The 22,734-nt window shown below is 37.9% G+C and overlaps 3 protein-coding genes across 14 annotated transcripts in view; 2 read left to right on the top strand and 1 right to left on the bottom strand.

Annotated features, from left to right (window-relative positions):
* TIAM2 (TIAM Rac1 associated GEF 2) overlaps window positions 1–5,834 on the top strand; it is a 180,072-nt gene extending 174,238 nt beyond the window's left edge. For all 9 annotated transcript variants that reach the window (XM_068938646.1, XM_068938647.1, XM_068938639.1 and 6 more), the window contains 5 exons: window positions 1,196–1,254; window positions 2,103–2,208; window positions 3,072–3,159; window positions 3,720–3,874; window positions 4,755–5,834. In XM_068938646.1, coding sequence (XP_068794747.1) covers window positions 1,196–1,254; window positions 2,103–2,208; window positions 3,072–3,159; window positions 3,720–3,874; window positions 4,755–5,395 — 1,049 coding nt within the window. In that variant the 3' untranslated portion in view covers window positions 5,396–5,834. The remainder of the gene's footprint in view (window positions 1–1,195; window positions 1,255–2,102; window positions 2,209–3,071; window positions 3,160–3,719; window positions 3,875–4,754) is intronic.
* Window positions 5,835–5,957: 123 nt separating this feature from the next.
* The window catches only part of TFB1M (transcription factor B1, mitochondrial), a 32,807-nt gene continuing 16,030 nt past the window's right edge, over window positions 5,958–22,734 (bottom strand). For all 4 annotated transcript variants that reach the window (XM_068938654.1, XM_068938652.1, XM_009676991.2 and 1 more), the window contains exons 7-8: window positions 9,630–9,757; window positions 5,958–6,909 (exon numbers count right to left, since the gene is read on the bottom strand). In XM_068938654.1, coding sequence (XP_068794755.1) covers window positions 6,657–6,909; window positions 9,630–9,757 — 381 coding nt within the window. In that variant the 3' untranslated portion in view covers window positions 5,958–6,656. The remainder of the gene's footprint in view (window positions 6,910–9,629; window positions 9,758–22,734) is intronic.
* On the top strand, window positions 17,080–20,794 carry CLDN20 (claudin 20). Its single transcript, XM_009676990.2, has 2 exons — window positions 17,080–17,106; window positions 19,094–20,794. Exon 2 carries the CDS (start codon window positions 19,186–19,188, stop codon window positions 19,843–19,845), a length of 660 nt encoding a protein of 219 aa, XP_009675285.1. The 5' UTR covers window positions 17,080–17,106; window positions 19,094–19,185; the 3' UTR covers window positions 19,846–20,794.

Genomic DNA, 22,734 nt, shown 5'->3' with positions numbered 1-22,734 from the left:
TAAAATCACATTGGAAAAACACTAACAGAACAGCTCTGGATCACATGAGACAAGTCTGTTCCACAAGGGTTGTCATACATTCCTCCTCCAACAAAGCATGATAGATTAAGGGAGAGAATGCTTCAGACAGCAAACAGGAACTACCTCCACAGGTTCACTCGGATGAGCTATTCAGTGGTCCACCAACACCACGCACCTGAGCTCAGGGAGTTCCCAGCAGGATATGTATGAATGAAAGGACTCTGGCCTATTGCTTAGCCTAGACTGCTCGTCTGCCACTTGGATAACGTGGTGTTAGTTTCACCTGGCTCACTATGTTGGCAGCATAGGAAATGCACCTAATAGGTGGGACCTAGGAAGGCTATGCTGAACTCTGGGGTAAAAGTGCTCACTATGGCCACATCCTGGCTGCATGTAGGGATGAGACCCAATTGCATACCATTTGCCTTCTCTCCTACCCCACTGGAAGGAAACTTGGATGCATGAGTAGGGATAGAGCTATACTTCCCTCCAGCCCAAATCAAGGACTGGGGAGCAGAGCCATTCCAAAGGTCAGAGGCAGCTTCACTGTCTCTGTGTTTCTGTTGCCTACTCACCGATCACAAAGAATGTGTCCCTGCCTCACTGGAGGCTGAGAGATTAGATAGCATTATCTAATGAGTCACTCCAGTCAGATGTTGTGGAAGCCAGAGAATTCCTGCAGATAAAAAAGTAGGAATTGAGACGAATGTTTCCAGTTAACCAAATGCTGAACAGCAGGAAGAAAAGACTTACCACCTTTTGTCACAGTCCTCTTTTGCCGTAGGCCCTTCTTTCCACTTGAAGACATCCATCAGTTGTTTGTTTTTTTCTACAGAGAGAAAATCTTCTACGTCTAAACTACATTTGTTGTATCTGTTTATGTGAAGACTTAGGGGAGACAGGCTGCTGGTAGTTTTAGAATAAACATGCAGAACGGCTCCATCCTAAATGTTCAGAACAAAATCTGAGGAAAAAATGTTGCCATTGCATGAAGTAGTGTAGGATGAAAAACTTGGCTCTCACCTTAATAGAGGGCAGATGCTTTTCAATACTTTGCCTATCATCCTTTAAATTCTAGTGGTTATAATAATCAGCTTTTCCAAGACAACATTTTCACTGAATATTACACCTGTAATTGATAGTGTTCCTTTTTCTTTCTTTCCTTCTTTTTTAGTTTTTAAGAGGGCTGTAATACTTGTATATAAGGAGAACTGCAAACTGAAAAAGAAAATGGTAAGTCTGGCATAAGTTGAAGCAGTCAATGTTTTTGCACAGGCTCTTACTGCCTGGTCTTCAAAGACAGACCATGCCAGTGTTGAAGGGGGAGTGACTGTGGTAAAATGCCACCTTCGCACACCAAGCTGGGATTCTAGCTGTCGTAGCTGAAACAAATCAAGTACTCAGTATCTGTGCAGCAAAATTTTTTTTTTCTCATTTAGTATCATCTTCTCTGTGTGAGCCACATGTTAGTTTTGTCAGGTAAAATATGAAACACTGCCATGTAGGAATTCCTCCAGATGGCGTTTATGATGGCCTACCTTAATCTGGTGTGCAGGTTAAAGACCTCTGGTTCTAGCCCCTTGATCACTCTGGAAGGAAAGGCATATTATAAACATAATACCTCATCTGTTCCTATTGACAAAGCTGGAATATTGAGGTCAAGCAGCAAGTTGTATATTGGGAGTACCAGAGGTGCAGTACTGCTTCCATCAGTATGATAAGCATGTTGGGCTCTAAAAGTAGTGGCAGTAGCTACATGATTAATGTATTCTGCTAATCAACAGTCAGTGGGTTTCTTCATGGGAAACTTGTTCCCTAGTAGTACTTATCTGTAGAAGTATTATTTTTATGCATTAAAAACAGCTGCTTTTGAAAGTTGAAGCAATTACAAATTTCAAAGGCTGAGTCTATCAGCATTTCGGCTACATCAGCTACATTTACAAGCCAGTATTAGCCTACTGTAGGAGAAAGTCTAATGAATTGCAATTTCTCTTTAGATGTGGGTCCTTCTAAAAGCAAAACAGAAATACACTTTTTTGCTTTTTCTTCTTAGAAATAGCCTCTTGTTTTTCCTTTTGCAGCCCACTAATGTTCGTGCTGCACATAATTATGGTGACTTGGATCCATTTAAATTTCGTTGGCTGATTCCTTTATCTGCTCTTCAGGTTCGACTGGGGAATACAGCAGGTAATTCCCTTGCACTGGATACTTTAGGAATGAAGAGTTTTCTGGGATGGTGTAATACTGCTTCTTCCATATGTCTTTTTGGACCCTCTGGAAATAGGCAGATGCAGAGAAAATAGTATCCACTGTTGCCTCTGCTGTCAGGGGGTACTGGTACATTAACAGACTTTTTCAATTTATTGTATTGGCTTCATCCCCCTTCTTTCATGAGCTTAGGAAGATGCAAGATGACATAAAGACTGACTTGCAGTGATGTTATTGCCGTGATTTGAGACTGTCACAAAGGGTTGATAAATAACAGAATGGAAATCCTCAATGAAAAGATGCATGACCAGGAAGGTGTTTCACCGCGGATGATGCCCTGTTGACACCCTTGTGCTCTGTGTGAGCACAAAAACACTGACCACTGTGTTTTCCTGTGTGGAAACCTTGAGTGCATCATGTGTTGTAGTAGGAAACTGTATTTTTGTTCCAAGTTCATCTTTGTTGTACAGTGGGCTCACAGTCGAGCACAAGGGAAATGGAGCTAGAAGCAAGCAAAGACGATCCTATCCAGTTCTATTTCTTGTATAAGTGTCATTAAAGGGTATTTAACAGCAAATGCTTTGCACACCTGGGAGAACGGCCTTGTAAGGCTGGAAGGCGGTGGGAAGCTTAAGAATGGGGTAAAGTAACTCTCTGAGAGAAGGTTGTTTTCAAAGGCAGAACTTAACGCTGCATAGAAAGTGAGACTTCAGGAGACTTTCCTTTAGGTTCTGCCTCATGGTGAGATCTTACGTGATCACTCCGTGCCTGTATTAACACTGTCTTTGTGAGAGGAAGAATTTTGAAGCATATACAAAAATAATGTTTCCTTCCACACACAGGAACAGAAAACAGCTGTATCTGGGAACTGATTCACACCAAGTCAGAACTAGAAGGCAGGCCAGAAACTATTTTTCAGTTGTGCAGCAGGTAAGCTTTACCTGGAGGTTGCAATTGCCAAATTACATTAATGCAATTTAAAGAAAGAAGACTTTTTTTTTTTCCCCAAGTGACCTTTGTGTCAGCACTTGTAACGCAGCTTTCACTTTCTGAATCCAGGCACTGAGCCAGTGTGTAACTGCATAAGGTATGACAATTTGAAATTGGAGTGAATTTGGCTCAGTAAGCCAGTGTTAGAAATCTGCAGATATGTGTTCATAAATTCCAGTGTGTTATGGGCAAAGTAACTAATTTTACCAGATTTTTGGTTGGTTAGCAGAAACGTCCTTCTAATAATGACCACTTATAGCGTGATCACTAAGTATAGGAGGTTATCTTTCAGGCTGTTTTTCTGAAGGAAAATAACTACGATCTCAAAACACAGTGTGAGAAATGTCTAACACCACATGAAAAAGTTAGCTGCAAAACTGCTACAAAAGAAATGGACTGAACTAAAGCACTTCAGCAGCAAGGAGGAAGGCAGATTTTTATCCCAGTAGTGTCTTTCTTCAGAGGAGAAAATTGGGTTATCTGTTGTTTTAAACTTGCAGTGACTGCGAGAACAAGACTAACATTGTGAAGGTGATCCGTTCTATTTTGCGGGAGAATTTCAGACGCCACATAAAATGTGAGTTGCCACTGGAGAAAACGTGTAAAGATCGCCTTGTTCCACTCAAGAACCGTGTGCCTGCAACAGCCAAACTGGGTAAGAGGCGTTTGTCAAAGTGCAAAATTCAGCCTGGAATCCAGGATGGTAGGAGGTTCACAGTTATTAACATGACCATAGCATGTAATGTGCCAGACCCCCCCCCCCCCCCCCCCCAAATCCTGTTTCTTTTTTTTAGTCTGGGGAGGTGGTAGAGTCACACAACTCTACTCTTAGGGCAGGGACTAGATGAACAAAGCAGGCTTGCCATGTCCCACACTGTGGGGATACGTCATCAACTTTATTTAAAGTGAAGACTTACTTACTTACTTACTTAATAAGGCCCAAATCAATTTTACTGGGTAGAAATGGACTCCCCTTGAGATTTCTTTCCTCTGTGTTTTTAATGACTCAGCCCTGGTAACATTAAAAGCTCAAAGAACTGACAAAAGGCAAGGGGTCTTGCTGCTTTCAGTGCACTAAAGCTGGACCCCAGCAGATATCCTAATTAAGCACAGGCTTCGGACTATTTAGCTAAATGAGTAAAAGTGTCAGCTACTAGTCATTCAAGTGCTCTATCCATCTGTTCCGTTGTCTGTAACGTTCCCGTAGCATGACAGGTATCAGTTCCACTCAAGCCTCCAACTTAGCCCTCCAACCCTTGAGGTATTGGAACCAGTCTTGCTTTCCTACAGGCGTGTGTAAATCATTACTACAGTTTCTGCAGGCTTTTGCAAGCATAAAACCCTGGGGTAGGTGGAATAAGAAATCTGACATGCGATTACACTGTTTGTACCAGAATGCTGACATACTTGACCTTTGACGAGTATCAAATGACACCATATACACTGTAATTACAATTGGGCTATTGAGCTAGACAGTATAATCAGAGTATCTTTTGGCAGAACAAATAATAAAACTGCTTTTTTTCTTTGCACAGCTTCCACGAGGTCTTTGAAGGTACTGAAGAAACCCTGCAGTAGTGAGTGGAACAGTGACATGGGGAAAGGTAACTTCCAGGATTCTGACGAATGCAGCTTGAGTAGCAGTACTCAGAGCAGCAGTTGCCACACCACTGAGAGCATACAGGAGCCCAAAAATTCATCTCCTGATAAACATTTACAGCGTTGTGCATCAGACTTTTCCAGTGTTCTTGTCAAGGAATCCGATATTCTCAGTGATGATGATGACGATGACTATCAGAGCCTAAAGAAAGGCAGCCCTACTAAAGATATTGAAATACAGTTCCAGCGGCTGAAGATTTCAGAAGACCCTAGTCCTGACTCTGAACGAGATCAGGCTGCTGAAAACGAGGAAGGGGATGGTTTCAAGACAGATGAGCATCCAAAGCTGGTGCGTGGCCATTTTTGCCCAGTTAAGCGAAAAGTAAACAGCACAAAGCGTAACAAAGGAACTTTACTGGCAATGCAAGAACGTCACCAATCCCTTGACAGTCATTCGGATGCTGCAAACTTGGATCTGAACTCTATTTTAGAGAGAGAATTCAGTGTCCAGAGCTTAGCATCTGTAGTTAATGAGGACTGTTTTTATGAAACTGTGGAGAGGCACGGGAAATCCTAGCTTTCTGAGCACTATATGTAAATTGTTCATTTTAAGTCCACATAACATTCAACAAACTTATTTTGCTTTAAAACTAGTAAATTCATGGAAGCCGCAGGAAAACTACTATCTATTTGATTTTGTGCACTAATACATTTTTTTCCACAAGAACAGCTGTAAAGGAGTCTTAAGTTATTTTAATTTATTGCGGATCAAAAATAGATTAAGTTGGCCAAGGTCTGTAAATTAGTTTACCCCTTTCAAGCAGTTACTGAGATTTTGTAGTATTCTTGAGGAGGGTAAGGGAAGGATGGCTTTGTTAGTATTTTAAGTTATGTGGAAAAGATACTAGTGAGTGACAGAGATTACAGTGGACAGTAGCTTTACAAAAGGATTTTTTTTCAATACCTTGGGCATTTTATTTCTTTGGTTTTCATTTTTGCTTTATTTAAAGCAGAATTAAGTTATTTTAATGTGTTCTACTGCACGACAGTGCTGAAGTTTCATTTTTTTTTAAGTTTTAAGATGCTGTTTATACTTTATATATATATATGTAAATATAAAAACAAAGCCTGGACTGTAATCTTTTATTTGACTGTATTTTTTATTTTCTCTACCAGCCTGTACAGTAAAGGACAAATAAGTATTGTACGTACTTAGCAATGTTTTCTACTTTTTATCGTGCTGCTTTTCTCTAGTTGGAGATTTAAAACCCTGGTTCTTTGCTTTGGCATAAAAAAGAAGAGTATTAGCAGACCTTAAGGTAATCTGTGCACTTTATCCTCCTTTAAGCCGGTCACTTGAGTATATTGCTACAAGGGTTTTGGCTTTTGTTTTTTAAATTACTCTGCACCATAGGATGTTCCAGGATGAAAGGAACACAAAAACCCAAACGTTGTCTTACACGCTCAAGTACAAAAACTGTTTTTTTTCTTCTTATGATTCAGTAATGCACTTTCATACAAAACTGATTATTTCAGAAGTATCCCAGCTTAATTGCATGTCTCACAACATACCTCGCTTTTGGTATGTATTCTGTCCATTCCCCTGAAGTAAACAGAACTTACAGACACCTTGCAATTGGAGCGTCCTTTCATTTTTCTCTACAGCTGAATAGAATAAATAAAATGGGAAAGCCCTCTCTCTCCTGCACTTTCTCCAAAGTATGTCTTCTATTCACGCACAGACGTAGGAATATGTTTAAATCTTCTACTGCATCAACACCTCTAGATCAATGACTTAAAAAAAGAAATTCAAAATCTGTCTGCTGAAATCACAGCTGTTACAGCTGATTCTCCTCGTCAATCTGTTCTGAGTGACTAGTATTTTTAGGTAGTTTCTTCTTCTGCCTTAGTTCTTCTCTGTAATTGTAAGCAAAAAGACTTGGGTCTTCATCACACATTTTCCTATAGGCATTGCACAGATTTCTGAAGTGTGACATGGAGAGCTGAATAGGACGCAAAGTTGGCTCAACATCTGCTGCCATCATCAGCTGTTCTGTTTTTTTCAAACGTTCACTTTCAGGAAACAAGATCCTAAAAGAGAAAAAAAGGCAATCAAATTATTCAGTTTCCCTTAAGAGACAGAAAGTAGTCTTGGGATTTTATTTAATATAGGTTTAGTATTAAGTAAGTATGTCATTCATTACCTTAGCTCTGCCAATCCTAGTAAGTCTCGCTGTCTAAGTAAATGGATACAAGGGCCCTTTTTCTACAAATGCAATTTATAACAACACAGGAAAGTATATACATACATCCCACATTAAACACATGAATAAATGTTTATGCGAACATTAAGAGCAGCTTTGGGAATGTAGATAGTCACAGAGGCTTCTTAGAATTAGCCTATATTTAAAGTGCAACAACAGAGTAAACTTTGTGCAACTACATCAGATCCAAACCCTATGACTCTCTCAGTGTTCCATTCCAATGGGAAAGAAAGATGAGGAAGGCATATTTAATAATCATTCACTTTTTTTAATATATACAACTGGGAAAGGGTGCCAGGAGTTAGATTTTATTTTTTTTTTTATTTACATCTCTTGTCACTGTTTATAAAGCGTCACATCAGTTCCTGTACTGTTTGCTGCCAGAAGCATTATCTGTCTTCTCTTACAAGTTCCCCAAATCTTAATGAGTAGCAGTATTTCAAGTGCTTTTTCAATGTTTCACAAAAAAAAATATATTATGCAAAATACAAACTATTGAAAGCACTAAATGACTAGGCTTTTATTAGCGGTAGTCGTCAGTCCATACTAGATCAGGAGGGCAGAAAGAAATCTGTGCATGTTTGTTGTGTATGCCTCATTTAATTTTCAGATTATCTGCCGCTGTCATACATAGTTAAGACCTAAAAAAAAATGCTGTATATCTATTAGAATGCATCTCCCCTCCAGCCCTTTTTTTTTTTTTTTGGGCAGGCTGGCTGGACAAGCCAGTCTAAAAGCTTTGGGTAAGTGAAAGTTGGCTCTTGGTGCGTAGGCAGAATACAAACTTAAGAAAGGGTTTAAAATGACATGAGAGGGAAGGAATGTCTCAGAATATCCTAATCTGAAGTATGTGCTACTCAAGGACATGGTCAGAAATATCACCGTTATTTCAGCATAGCGGTCAGCAACGTTGAAACGTATCAGTTCCCATTTTGATATCCCGCCTTACATTATTCTCACCTCTGAATTAGTAGTTAAAAGATTTACTTTGTGCCAAAAACACTTAATCACCCTTTAAACAAAACATGCTCCATACTCCACATTTGAGTACTGCTGTGTACACAAATACTGTTGTGAACAGTAACTTACTTAAACTGAATTTTTCTTCTTCATCGATTTAATTGTTTAATCTTAATGGTTCTTGCAGATCACAGAAGTTATACACATATACGCTATACAAAAACAAGGTAATGAGATATCTTATAAAACTCAATAGCCCCTATTATAAACCAGACTTTGCCTCTGTTTTTTTTTCCAGGTCAGCTAAAGAATAAGAGGCTTGTTTCTTAGTTGCATGCTAGGCACTGGGCTAAAGCACGATAAGCTGCTATGGGATATGTGACGTCCAAAAGTTCTGATTCCCCCTCCTTCCCTCAAAAGCATGTAGAGCAGTACTAGATTTTGAGCTTACACAACAAACAGATGAATTTTTTTTAAAACTTTGGCAAAAATTTCTACACAAAGTATACGTATGCCTTCAGCTGACAATGTCTTTCACAAACCAAACTGGAAATCAAATACCAACTCATCTGGAGTTTGGGGCTCTCATTTTCTAAACGCGTACTCAGAACAGGCAAAGCAGCACTCATTTTCAGATCAAATGTTTGACAGGTACCAATGCCATTTACCACCTCAAGAAAAAAAATCCAAAACTCTTCCTGCAAAAGACTAGAGCTGAAATTCTACGCTTGCCTTTATGCTGGTGACATGCATGGCTTGTAGTTCAGGAAGGCGGCACCCAGTCTAATGCTAGACTGCTTCAGGACCAAAACCATACCCAGCAATATTCAGATAGCACAAACGGCAACAGCATGCCTCTCGTTTCCTAACAGCAGCTCTGTCACACATTTCTACAACGCTGAATGCCGGGCTTTGCCCCGCACCAAATTAGACACGTGTATCTATGCTAGAGTTTAACAGGATCCCTGGAGAACAATCTGCCATGGTCTCCCCTCAGTTAGATATAGCTTCTTAGCCAGCATAAAATTTAAAGCGGCAATAAGAACACCATAAAAGGGAAGTATGGAGATAGGAATTTTACTTTTTAACATTATCCCTAAATAAGTAAAATTTCGCACAGGTCAAGTAAGTTCTCCCCCTTCCTTCACACTGCAAACTTCAGTCCAGAATTTTAGACTTTCACTTAATTCAACCAATAAATGCTGTTGTTCAAATTCTACTTCAATAGCAGCATTTGTGTAGTTGCTTATATTTTTGTGTGGATTTTTTTTTTTTTTTAAATTCTGAGAAAGACAAATGATCACCAATCTATCCCAGTGAGTTTAACAGCTTTGGCTTCATTTAACAAAAATGCACAGTACTTGTCACCTAATTACTACAACAGAAAGAGATCACTTCGTACTTTTCACTCCAGGAAACATTTTGAAACGGAAAGCTCTGATGAACTATGATGGCTTTTAGGCAGTAAAAACATAAACAGCATGAATAAACTCAAATACATGGCTAAAGGTGTTTCTTGATTGATTTAGTAGCTGATACATTTACAAAGCATTATCTGAAAGAGCATTTTTCATGAAAGGTCCTTACTCAATTCCACGGCAGCAATATTTTCTTCTAAACTGAAAAACACTTCGAACAATTTTTTCTACTAGCACAAAGGGCTGCTGTATCTTTGGCTGCACCAATGGAGTGAAATGCACTACGGCCACATCCACCTGTAAGGAAAAGCAAAATACCAAGATACTTGAATTATACATATTCCTTTGAGACATCTTATTCCTAAGTAAGTTCACAGGTTAGACATGAGGAATCAGGCAGAACATAAGAAGACATTACTGTGACAGATAATATAGCGGTGTGGGGACTAATGTCATATTATTTGAATATAAAGATTTGCTTTAACTTTCAAGGCCCTGATTTTTAATCTTTCTCAGTTATCTATATATTTCTAATTAGTTCACATGGCATTAACAGTCAGTACTTTTTTCCCCATGATACCTCCTCCATCTGGAACAACCCCCATGTAATCTTTCAAGTAATTAGCGTGTCTTTCTTCAGATCCTTCCACAAGACAATCCTGACATGATATACAAATGAGACAATATCCACTATCCAGGCTGAAGGGCAGTTAGGGAAAATTGATATTATAATTAGAAACCAAACCCATTCCCAATGTTTTCTGATGCTCTAGGGCTCTTCTAATATGAGAGCCAAGGAATTGCTTTTCAACATATTAACGCTTTAAAATTCTAATCTAGTCAAAAGAGTGGAAGGTAGAAATAGGTCTACAGTCAATTAAGTGACAAATGAACTCTATGTTTACAGTGTATCACAGTTCATCCAAAATCACATCTGAATGCTTCTATATGGATCCCTTTCAAACTTGTTTTATTCTTTTGTAGTTCTAAAGTCAACTTGGTTCACAGACTGTCACTTTCCCTGTGTCTGGAAAAAGAAATGACATAACTTCCTCCATATATAAACATACAGGTATATATATGTGTGTGAGTGTGTGTACATATGTATGTACATGCACACATATATATATATATATATATGTATGAATAAAACAAAATATGTCATGAAGTGATAACAACATTTTATTATATATAAACGAACAAACTGATGCACTCACGCTTCTCTATTGCAAAATACAGGCTGGGCTAAAAATCCGGTTCTGAACAATATTGCATAATACACTAAAGTGGAATCTTCCAAACTGGATATTAACAATTAAAAAAAAAAAAAGAAAAGTTTCTGCGGAGGAGCACACTGAAAATTTGTGCAATCCTGGTACTGAATTACTACAAAATTTTTAAGTGCCAGACTGTTAAAAATATTCAATCTCTTATTAAAAAAAAAAATCAGATAGCGTGTAGAATGATCCATCTTTTCAAAAGGTCTGAAAGGCAATCCTAGCAATTACAGAACAAATTCTGTTTGACACTAAACTGAAAAAAATGTTAGTTTTGATGCAAATAGAAGATAAAACTCAGGCCAAACAAGAACAGCTTTTGTTCAAAGCACACTCTCAATGTGATAGTTGTTTGAGAAAACCCACAGCGAGCCAGCACTTAAAAAAAATGAGATTCTTTTTCTAATGCTGTAATCAGAACTGCTCTAAGTTTTGTTTGTTTGCTTGTTTTTTTAAATCAATTAAATCACAGTAACCTATCACGTGGACATATTTTCTGGCACAAAGGTGCTTTCCATCAATAAAGATGATGGCTTTTTTCAATGGGAATATCATATCTGCCAAATACAATTCAGTACATCAGCATTAGAGATACTGTGTTTATTTGCGTCCTATAAAAATGCTGAAATTAATACAACATAAGTTTTGTTTGCAGACAGAATTTACAAAGCTAAAAGACAAAATTGGCTACAGAAAGGAAAAGAAATATTGATTAAAGGTGGTGATGAAAAAACGTACGGCAAGTTTTCAATATTAACAGTGCCAACCTCAAGTACATGTTGCAGATAGATAGTATTTTTCTCTACTTTTCCACTTTTTCTGAAAGTTGGAGTCAACAGCAGGGTAGTGAAATTATTTAAATGAATAAAATATAAGTACTGTAAAAAAAGTCACAAGAGCTTCTTTTAAAACGTGAAGTAACGAAGCAAAACCTGAAAGGTGGAATCTGCAGAGAGAAATGCAAATAAATGCATTCTCCAAAGCAGCTTCTGAATTCTTCAAGTGCTGATAGTTTCTACACTAGCAGCAGTAACCTATCAGGAAGACCCACAGGGAAAACTTGTGCTCGCACTGAACGTCAGAGAAAAAAGAAAACAAATACGGTTTTGACAAGAGTTATAGAAACAACTTCCATAGTACAAACAGAAATCTTCCCCAAGCTGAGTCCGCCCCTCACTTCAAAAATGATACAGCACAAAAGGAACAGCAACACAAAAGACCGGAGGCCAGGAAGAGAACATAAACCCATAAATCCACAAGCGGAGCACTGGGTGGTGTCTGAGGTGCTAGGCTGTACCTTGGTTCTACCGTTCATCTCATTCTGGGCAAAGCAGCCTTTCTACGTCATCTGCAGTCTGATACAGGGTGCTCTAGGCTGCCAGCAACCAAACCTCCTCCAGAACGGAAGCAATATCGCTACTAAACACGGTAAAATACCCATACTGATTAGCCTGGCTGAAATAATGGCTGTATGACCACTGCCGTAGCTGCAGAATGCAACTATACTTCTCTGAGGGCCCAGTAAAAAAGTACCTGTGTATGCTCTGCTTTGGAACACACTCACTTGGGATCAGATCCCTGCATAAATGATATTCAGCTTCAAAGCATGTAGCTGCCCTAACAGCTGTCAAGAATATTACATGTCCTACTCAGGACTGTCACATAAAATTGCTTGGAAAAAGGTACAAAAGGAGATAAAAAGTCCACACACAGGATTTTCCAACAAAACTACTAATTGTGTTAAGAAATGAGCGGATCAAAACTGGAATACTGATACTGAAAAACCTTAACTAGAAATGTCTTCACTGTAACCAGGGGCAAACAAAAGCCAACATCTACACCCTAAGATTAAATTCGTTCTGCGTGCATTCTTTTTTCTTTCCCGATTGTGCCTCCCTTTTCTATTTAGCAAGTTTGAAACAGGCGGCCAAATACAAAATGTCTCTTTTAGAAAGGAGAGGAATAAACTGGTATGCCAGAGATGCGTAAATAATGCTGAACACCACTCAAATTGTTCATTGCATGAGACTGGAAACTTCCCATACAGGCACATTATTGTACCTACATCTAATAGTTTCACAACTTCCCCTGAAGTACCTGTCTATGCAAGAGACACCTGATCTGATCAGGTACTCGGGAGCTCATGCATATTCAGAAAAATTCAGCTGCTGTTCTTTTAGACTCACAACAGTGTAATGAAAACTAAAGTGTGGTTCCAAGTTTAGACTGCAGCGAAAACCTATGGGCATCCATAACAGATAAATGTAAACGCAAATCACCCATAATCCTAAATAGGACCTTATGACTAGGGAAATATAGCACTTCGATATGCAAGTGGTTTTTTTTTTTTTTTTTTTTTTTTACACAGGGTAAATGCATACTTCACATGACCATCCAGCTCCTTGTACAGAAATATTAAGGACTTAATTACATGCTTATACGTTTATTTACAATTTTGTTGTGAAGTAAAACAATGTATTTACCCCAAAAAACAGGACAAGAAAGTCACTAGAGACCACTTGGGATTGCATAGTCCCCTCAATTCTGCAGAACTGCTGTTAAGTGAGATACGAGGACTCTCCTCTTCAGAAGTAGGAGCCGCATCTGTAACAAAAAATTTCTGAAGGGAAAAAAAACCCTCACAATCCAGATGCAGTGTACTACTTAAAAGAAAAACAACTCAATTTGAAGTCTCAAGGCTAGTGCGCAATAATTTCTGCTTCTGAAACAAAACACAGTACTTCTCAGCATTTGCTCCATTGTAGGCACTGTTTTCTTTGGAACCCCAGGAAAGCTGCCTGGTTACTACGGCAACAGATACAGGAGAGAGCTTTTTACTTGTAATTGGCCACTCCTGTAGAATTATACATGCTATTTTCCCCTAACCTTTTAAATATGCATAAAATAGAGAGCAGAATTATGAAAGTCTATATACACAAGGGGACGTAAAGTACACAAGTTATTTGTGGATAATTTTATTAGTAACATTTTTTTATTTTCCCCAACCATATTAGAAATATTTACAAAATCATACTCAATACTTACAAAATAATCAATATACAAATTATTCAACTGATCTATAGTGAACTTTCAATAGCGTAGCTGTTATTCTCCCCTCGTTGTTCATGTGTTCAAGTATATCTTCAAGTACAATGAAGGCTGTTTATATTCTAAGATAGTGTGAACACGTTACAGAGTACAATTTAATTTAGAATAGTCTGCTGCCTGGCTGATAAAATCAACACTCTAAATCAGAATGAGCTGAAATGAGACATTTTTCACATTCACTAATTGTTTGCAATAAAGGTCTTAAGATAGGCAATACATGTATCTTGCAACAAAGCTGTATTAAAAGCAAGCCTATATATCCTTTTCCACACCGTCATTTACTCTAACAAGGAACTGAAATCTAGCAGAACGTAGTAAAACTTCATTAAAACAAGTTGCTTGTGTTCCAAATAAGGTGCCTCTAAGCCAGAATTTTCACAAACCAAGTGTTTAGTAGCAGGATTTTATCCATCTACCACAGAAATGAACATTAGGTCTAACACCAAGTACACATATCTCACAGCTATCTTGTTCTGATGTGAGGGTTTCATTGCTTCACTTCTAGCAAAAAATAACCATGCCACTGCACTAACAGCAATAGACTAATTCCTGTGTAACAACTTTCTAATAATTTAGCTCCATTCACACTAGTGCAAGGCTCAAATCAGACTCAGGGTTTAGAAGAGTTCCCTAGAATGTTTTGCTTTCAAAAATTAGAACTTAAGTGTTAATTTCTTGCTTGTTCTTGGTGTTTAATTTCATCTAACGTCCCTCCCTACTTCTTCAGTTAGAACAGTGGTAAAGCCAAAGGTCAAAAGCTGTCCTTTCTTAGACAAAAGTTTATTACATCCGATGTATCTTAACACTCATTCCCCAAATACTTTTCAAGTAGCCAAGGCACTGGTGAGCTTTACTGATGTAAACTAAGAATATATGAATAAAATAACAAGTGTGTAGGTTCAGATCAAAGGTCCATCGAGACTAAATACTGTCTCCAGCAGTGACCTGCAACATGCACATAGAGAAAGAGTACTAGAACAGGTCAAACCAATAGCAGAATTTGTCCAGGATGCCCTCCCACCCTTCTGTGATTTGTGCACAGGGACCTGTTGAGCCAGAAATGATGCCTTCACATTTACTAAATCTCAAGGGATTTTTCTGCCAGGAATTTGGCCCTGTTGCTTTTTGAACCCCTGCAGTCATTGTGCATTTTGCAATATCCTGTGGCAATGAGCTTTTGCAATTTACACATACATCATGCAAAGCAGTCCTTTCATGCTGTAGCTGTGTCTTCTGCTATTTTCAACATATGACCTCTTGTTATCATATTGGGAAAGGTAGTATTTTCCTTCCTCGTGATGCTTAAAATTTTCCAGCCCTCCAATGTAACCCTCCTCATAGTGAACCCCTTTCCAAAAGAGGCTCTAGATTATTTACAGTTTCTCATACAGAATTTAAGACTTCGGATGGCCTTACTAATCACTTTTTTGAGACACAGCAGACAGCATCAAGATGTGGCTTTACCGGGTAGCACAGTACTTTCCTACTAATTCCTGGGACTTTACTTGCTGAACTGAGCTGTTTTTATGGAAGGGCCATCCCAAAACCTCATTTCAGATTAGTACATTCAGAGACTACTGTCGCTGTTATTGCATATGTAAGTGAAAGTGGTTTGCCCCTTGTGTGTCACTTTATTCATGCTTAATTTTAACTTGCTGTTTTACCAGTCAGCAGTATTATAAAGGTCCCTTTGCAATTTTTCAGAGTAAGATCTCATTTTTACTACTCTGAATAACTTTCATGAGCAAAATGTGTCACGCCTGTCTTCACCCTTTTCCAGACTTTTTATGTTACACAGTACAAGCGTTCGCTTAGATTTGCTGTGCAATTCCACTACTGAACTAAATTCCATTCACTCTGAAAACTGACCCTACCCTTTTTTTCTTCATCTTTCAACCACCTGTTTATTCCGATGAGGACCCTTCATCTTACCCTATGAGAGTTTAGCTCTTTCAAGAGCCTTGTGAGGATCGTCACGAATGTCTCTTGAAAACCTAGATAAACCCCGCTCTGGTCCACACGTTCTCTTGACTGCTCCAAAGAACTCCAAATAGATTTATGAGACGTGACACGTTTCTGCAGTTATTTATGAACTTAGCTACTAATTCTCTTTTTTACATTAGTTTTTATCAGTTTTTCCAGTACTGCAGAAAGCTCCTGACAAGCAGGAAACCCTCCCCCTCCCAAGAACATCTAATTATGTCATGTCAAAATGTATACATTACATTAAGTTATACTGCAGTTACTGAATGATCACGCAAGAGCCAAGCAGAGTTTATAGAAACTTCTCTCAGAGGGGTCAATGGTCTAGCTATTAAATTTCACCTTGTCCAAAAGGAAAGCTTCTGTACGTCCTGAGGATATAAAGTGTTCTTCATCAGCAAATGAAAATAAAGAAAACAATTTTGTTCCCCAAAATCTTTTGTAACACAAACAAGATCACATGGAAAGCAAAAATCAGGTGCAGAACCTGTGGTTATATCACTGCTCCAATCGATAAGATTCTTCCCCTAACTTCTTGATTTCACAGTTGACTTGCTGAAGCCACTCCACCATTGTGCTACAGTTACCATATAAGCATTACCAGTAGGTTTTATCACTTCCTTCACTTATACAGACTCACGTAAGGACAAGAGAGTAAAGGAAAACCTACAGACTGCTAAGGCTATCGAGGAGAAAAAAGCAAAACCTGTAGCTGAGAAGAAATGTGCTGCTCTTCCAATTACAAATTAAAACATACTGCATAGCTCTTTCCGAGGAAATGAAAACTCATATGTAAACTCATAAGAAGATTATATGTGATTAAAAAAAACACCCTCTAGTTCTGGCTCTCAGTGCAGCTGAAATGAATTCTAACCTCACTTTTAAAAATAAGTAAGTCTACACAATTTCTGGATTCTAAAGATTTTCTTGCTGTTGTCACCGTTTGCAGTTCTCATCATAGAATCTATGTGTCATTATATGGAAACTGTTAGTCCTAAATATGTGTTTTTCTCTATAATCTCTTTGCTTTCCCTTACTAAGTGTTTGTCAAACAAAACTCATTAAACAAAGTAATCCTTTATTCTCTGGTAGATGGAACTAAGACAGGGAACAAGCAGCAGTATTGCACTTGCTGTAGAAGAGAAAAAACAACACAGAATTTTTTGTTAATATATGCCAATACAGTTTTATATGAGAAGGGATAGCTCTGTTCAAGAGAAATTACATTTTTCCAGGGCATCTACAGTGAAGAAAACATCTTAGACCTCACATCCAGCAGTAAGTGCTACACAAAGAGGAATGTAAAATAACTGTATTTCTTATTACAGTTTACAGTGCTTATACTTGAATTTATCATGCCTTTGATTTAGTTCACCCCATTAATTATAACGTACGACTACTGTTTGCAGTGCTTTGTGGGTTGGTGTTTGCATGTTTGAATACGTTGAAATTTTAAAAGCAGCAATGAAAAAAGCTAATTCAAGGTACTAATCAGCTGATCCAGACTATGCTTTTGAATGAGTTTTGAGCTATCTAGACATGTCAGTTCCCTCTGCAAAAGGAAGCTAAGCCATCTTTCCCAGGGGCCTGATACAGCAAACAACATGCATTTGTCAAAGCAAACTCTTTACAGTTCGAACGCACTGAAGGGATTTTGAAATAGGCAGGTGTTTGAGCTAGTATTTTAAAACTGAGTAGCTGTTAACATTCTCATCTTAACTGTAAGCCTTTTAAAAATACGTATGCTGGACGGAGATAGCACATCTTTGAATAATTACCTGGACTAAATACAGTATATAAATTCTAGTTTACTGCTAATCCTACACTACAAAACTAGAGGATCACTCGATACATACTGCTGTTGAAAACTGTTATTTAGAAAGAACACATATTCATCAAAACATAGCCATCTTATATAAAATAAAGTGAAATAAGTAGAACACTACGAGATTGTGTGTTCCATTTATTTCAACTTTATCCCCTACTATTTCAGCGTTTCCCAAAAGTTCTAATACTAAAGACCACTTTAGTACTATTGTTTGTATTTACACAATAGAAAAAGTTAAAAATTGGTTAAAACAGCAGGTCTTAGAAATCATATTCCAAACTGAGGACTTCCCTTTCTCTGTCAAGCTGAAAAAAAAAAAAAAAAACACAACACACCCAACTCTAAATGCAGGGCACCTTGAGCTTATCCTCGTCACACAGGCTTCAAACCATTTTACTTCATCTGCTACCCCAAAGCCTCAATTGATGTAACAGCAATAGAGTTCTGTCTTCACATTTGACAAGAACATTTAAGTAGCATGATAAAATGGCTGTGCACCTGTGATTTGACCCTTCATGTAAGAGTAGTAGACTATAGTTTTAGAATGAATTTTAAAAGTGACACTATGTGGCGAATTTGCCAGTCATTTCAGGCAGGGAACTGACCGATTGAAAAAATGGACTTAATACAGTAAAGCTATTCCTTATCACTGTCAAAAAAAAGATTATTTTATTTGAGAGAGAAAAGTACATTTTATTCTCTCTAGTGAGAGACTCTTGAACAAGACTGTTGCTCTAAGTCAAGGACTCAGAATCATACTTCTGAAAATAAAACATTAATTTAGGAAACATAGTTACATATGTGGCCACTTTATTGTGAAAATACTGCAAAATCTAATACCATCTCATTCTCTCTCTCTCTCAAAAGCCTTAAATCTGGGGACAGTTATTAGACAGAAGAGCAGATAATGTTTCAAGAGCTGAAATAAAAGGGTCACTTTTAACCATACTTTAAACAAAAGATAATATTATCAATGTTCATAGTTATAAAAATAGTCAATAGACTACAACCATCTATTACATGCTTAAGGGGAGGTATTTTAAGAGTAAAAATGTATTTTCCACCACAGTATTTTTCCAGAATGGCTTCTAAATTTGTAAGTGTTTAACGTTTCATTTACGATACATTTTTGCCTAGTAAGCCAGTGATCTGCATAATACTACTGAACACAACTCCAGCAAAACAAGTTATGCTTGATGGCTTGCAGTCGTGTATGAAACGGCAGCTCCTTTTTACAATCGATTCTAAAACACTGTCCATTTGTCATCATTTATGTTCAAGTACCTTCTGTACAGCTGCTCAGCTGCTCTCATCTGCTGCAGGGTCACGTTCAGATATTCATTCGGATAGCTCTAATTTTAAATGCAAGCTCTTTTGTTTGCTGATTTCTTTTTCTTTCCCCCTGTCCTTCTCCTCCCCCTCCTCCCCATCACACAGACAGCTACAGCCTTGGCTGCGAAGCTACCAACCAGTTGCACACGTTTGCAAGAGAGAAACAAGCAGACAAAAGGTGACAGCAAATAATCCTCATGGCATCAGCAGGTCTGCAGTTCTTTGCCTTTATTCTAGCTTTGTTTGGCATTTTTGGAGACATCACAGCCACTCTCCTACCTAACTGGAAGGTAAACGCAGACGTTGGCTCAAATATCATAACAGCTATAACGCAGATGCAAGGACTTTGGATGGACTGCACATGGTACAGCACTGGGATGTTTAGCTGTACCCTGAAATATTCCGTTCTCTCTCTCCCTGTCTACGTCCAGGCTGCCAGGACCACCATGGTACTGTCTTGCATCCTATCGGCCTTTGGGATTTGCATCACTACAGTTGGAATGAAATGCACAAAGTTGGGAGGGGACACGGACAGCAAAAGCCACACTTGTTTTGCTGGAGGAGTGTGCTTCATTCTTTCTGGAATCTTTGGATTAGTACCAACATCCTGGTACACAAGAGAAATAATTTCAAATTTTATGGATGCAACCGTTCCAGAGAGCAGTAAACAGGAACCAGGAGGAGCTGTTTATATAGGATTCATTGCAGCAGGGTTTCTGCTTATTGCAGGTGTGATTTTCTGCACTTCCTGTTTTAAAAAGCAGCAAGGACCATGGATTGACCCTACAAAACAGCAACATTTCCCATCCACACAACAAGAGAACAATGCAGGTTACAACCTGAAGGACTACGTGTAAATACAGCTATTCCTACCAGTTGAGGCTTTTTTGTGCTAAGTACAGGCTCATTATTTTAAAGAATTTATGAAAAGAGCACATTTTTCCTTATGTCATGGCTGCAATTTTGTTTTAGCAACGTATTTTTATTTTTAATGACATCAGCAAGAAGAACGAGGTAGGAAACAAAGCTTAAGTCTACTGCAAGAGTTCTTTTTCTGATGATTTTTGCAAACCTGGTTCTTTTTGGCTTTCCATGTAAAATTTACCAGAGAAGGCGGCATCATTTAAAACCATAACTGTCAGTAACAATTAAACTGATGGCTTGTCAGAGCAAAGATGCTTAAAAATATACTGCTATTTATTTAGGAAATCAAGCTATCCATAATGTATAGTGTGTGACGATGTAATTTACTTTTTCCTCTTTAATTCAGATGTAAGTAAAACAAGGGGAAAAAAAAAAAAAAAAAAAAAGGAATCACTTGCTGTCCAAGAAACTAAACTCATTGTTTTTTAAGTAACGGATACATCTGCCTTTCATTTTCAGTTCTCAGCTGCCTTAGCAACTAGATTTCTTTCTTAAAAAAACCCCAAAACTCTTAACTGTATTCTGTATCTGCATATCAGGCTGAAGAATTAACACTACCATTCAGATATTGCCAAAAATGGCTCTCCAGCCCCAAACTGCCACCTGCTGTGGATTACATTTTTAACTGTTAAAGAAACATCTGTTGCGCTTTCTCCAATTGCTACTAATCTACCACTACACAATGAATGTGAGATCTGAGGAGCAACATAACAACAGAAACGTCACTATGACTATGAAAACACCTGCAAACTTTAACACACAGGATACAAACTTAGTAACTACATACATGAAAAATCTGGAAGCGTTCTGGCTTACACTTCCTCAAAGTAGCTCTTAACAGCTGAAATACTACAGCTACCATTTAGGCCACCTTGTACTTTTTTCTAAAAGAACTTTATAGCTCCTTGTAATTATTTCAGTAGGCTCTGATTCAGGCCCACTACTACATATTCTATTATGGTAAACTGTAACATACAATGGTGATAACGAGATAGCGTCTTCATTTAAATGTATTTTGTGAAATCCCTTCATTTGATTAATGATCTTGGATCCTTTAACCGCTTTCAAAATACAAAATTTGTTTCTTACTGGGTCATGACAGAGGACGTCCTACCTAAATGCTTCCCCAAGTGAGAATCAAATACATGTTAATTGGCACACAGAGACAAGGAAAGGGAAAGAGGAAAGGATGCAGGCCTTTACATTTAGCAATATGACAACACTGGACAATTCTTACAACAAAATCCACTGCTATTTATTTGCTCATTCCTATATAACTCCGGTTCCCAGGTTATTACTCTAAGTTCACTAATACACTACAAAGCAGGTATAATTTTAAATACACAGACAGCATAAAAGAGCTGTTAGAAAAATTAAATCTTCTATTGTAGCAGTCAAGAAAGTGAAACTTATTCTACACCTAATAAGGCAGAGTCTTTGTTCCAATATCCATAAGCTCTGAATGGAACTTCATCTTGCTTGTATTACTATTATTAGGTAACCGTTTTGAGTTTCCTATATATTCATCAAGGAGCTTGTTTTGTACTATTCCTAATACTTGATCAGTAGTTATTTGCTAATGTTGAGAGACTTAACTATGAGCAAAAACCCAAATTTTCTTTCTTTAGACACAGTGGTGTAAGGCACTGTTCTGCTTCATAACTGAAAGCCTACTACATCTTAACCTTCATAGGTACTGTTGAAATAATTTTCATTCCTTGGGCAAATGAAGTAAACTACTCACTCCCAAAAGCATGCCTGTCAACCCTTAGTAAGAGGTCTGACATGACACTAAGCTGCTATCATTGCCAGCATATGAGAAAACTGACATTTCTTAAAAAAAAAAAAAAAAAAACTGAAAAAGTTTTGAATATGAAGGCATGTGAAAAAGGCAGTAACTGCATACTACAAGCACAAATGATGCCTTCGGTTATACATACAGCTCAATTTTTTATTGCCAAAACTACATATAGAAGTATCTGAAGTGCTTTGTACACCTATGAAAAAAACCCGAACACTGAGCTGTCTCATTCACAACATGCTGCAATAGCCTTCCAAGAAAGCAGAGATTTTTATCTGCAATTGCAGTATCTGAAGCCACATGTTGGTCTACTACAAACAGGGACAACACAGAAGATAAATCTACGATAGGAGTTTGAAGGAAACAAAATACAGTGAAAGAGGTGCCAGGTCTGTCCGAGTAGCACGCATTTTCTGCTTTTGCAATATAGTCAATATTTGTTTTAACTCAAAGAAATATATTAAATAAATACATTCTTGCCTTTACCTGTATTGTCTTTTTTGAGAAGTCTTCACTCAACTGAGCATCAACTGATTACAGGATTTCCATATACTAAGACATCTGTCAGGACTCTATGGGACAGGTGCTCTGAGGCAACTAAGGCCTTCTTGGTACAGGAAAGTGAGGATATCAGTTATAGCTTCTCAATTACAGACCTAGTCTGTAAAAGACTTTTGATTACACTGGCACTACCATATCCTCAAATTGCACCCAACACTTAGGGGAAAAAAAACAAGACAAATTGGAATACTGGCATTACTGAACATTATGTCACATATTTAATAGTGAGAGGACTTCCTGAAGTTGTTTCTGGAAATCAGCTATGAGAGAGAGCAAAAAAAGTCCCCAAAAATGCAAAGCAAAAAATAAGCAAGGCCACTCTTTTTTCCATAGCAGATTGCAATCATGAATAATAGTTTACCCTGCTTGACCAGTAACTTACCAAAAATACAAATAATATTTTAAGTCATCATCAGACTATACCCAGATAAAGGCTTTAAAATTTACAGTGATAAGGGAG

This window comes from Struthio camelus, chromosome 3, assembly GCF_040807025.1.
Source record: "Struthio camelus isolate bStrCam1 chromosome 3, bStrCam1.hap1, whole genome shotgun sequence".
Classification (NCBI taxonomy): domain Eukaryota; kingdom Metazoa; phylum Chordata; class Aves; order Struthioniformes; family Struthionidae; genus Struthio; species Struthio camelus.
This window is presented reverse-complemented; position numbering and strand designations above follow the sequence as displayed.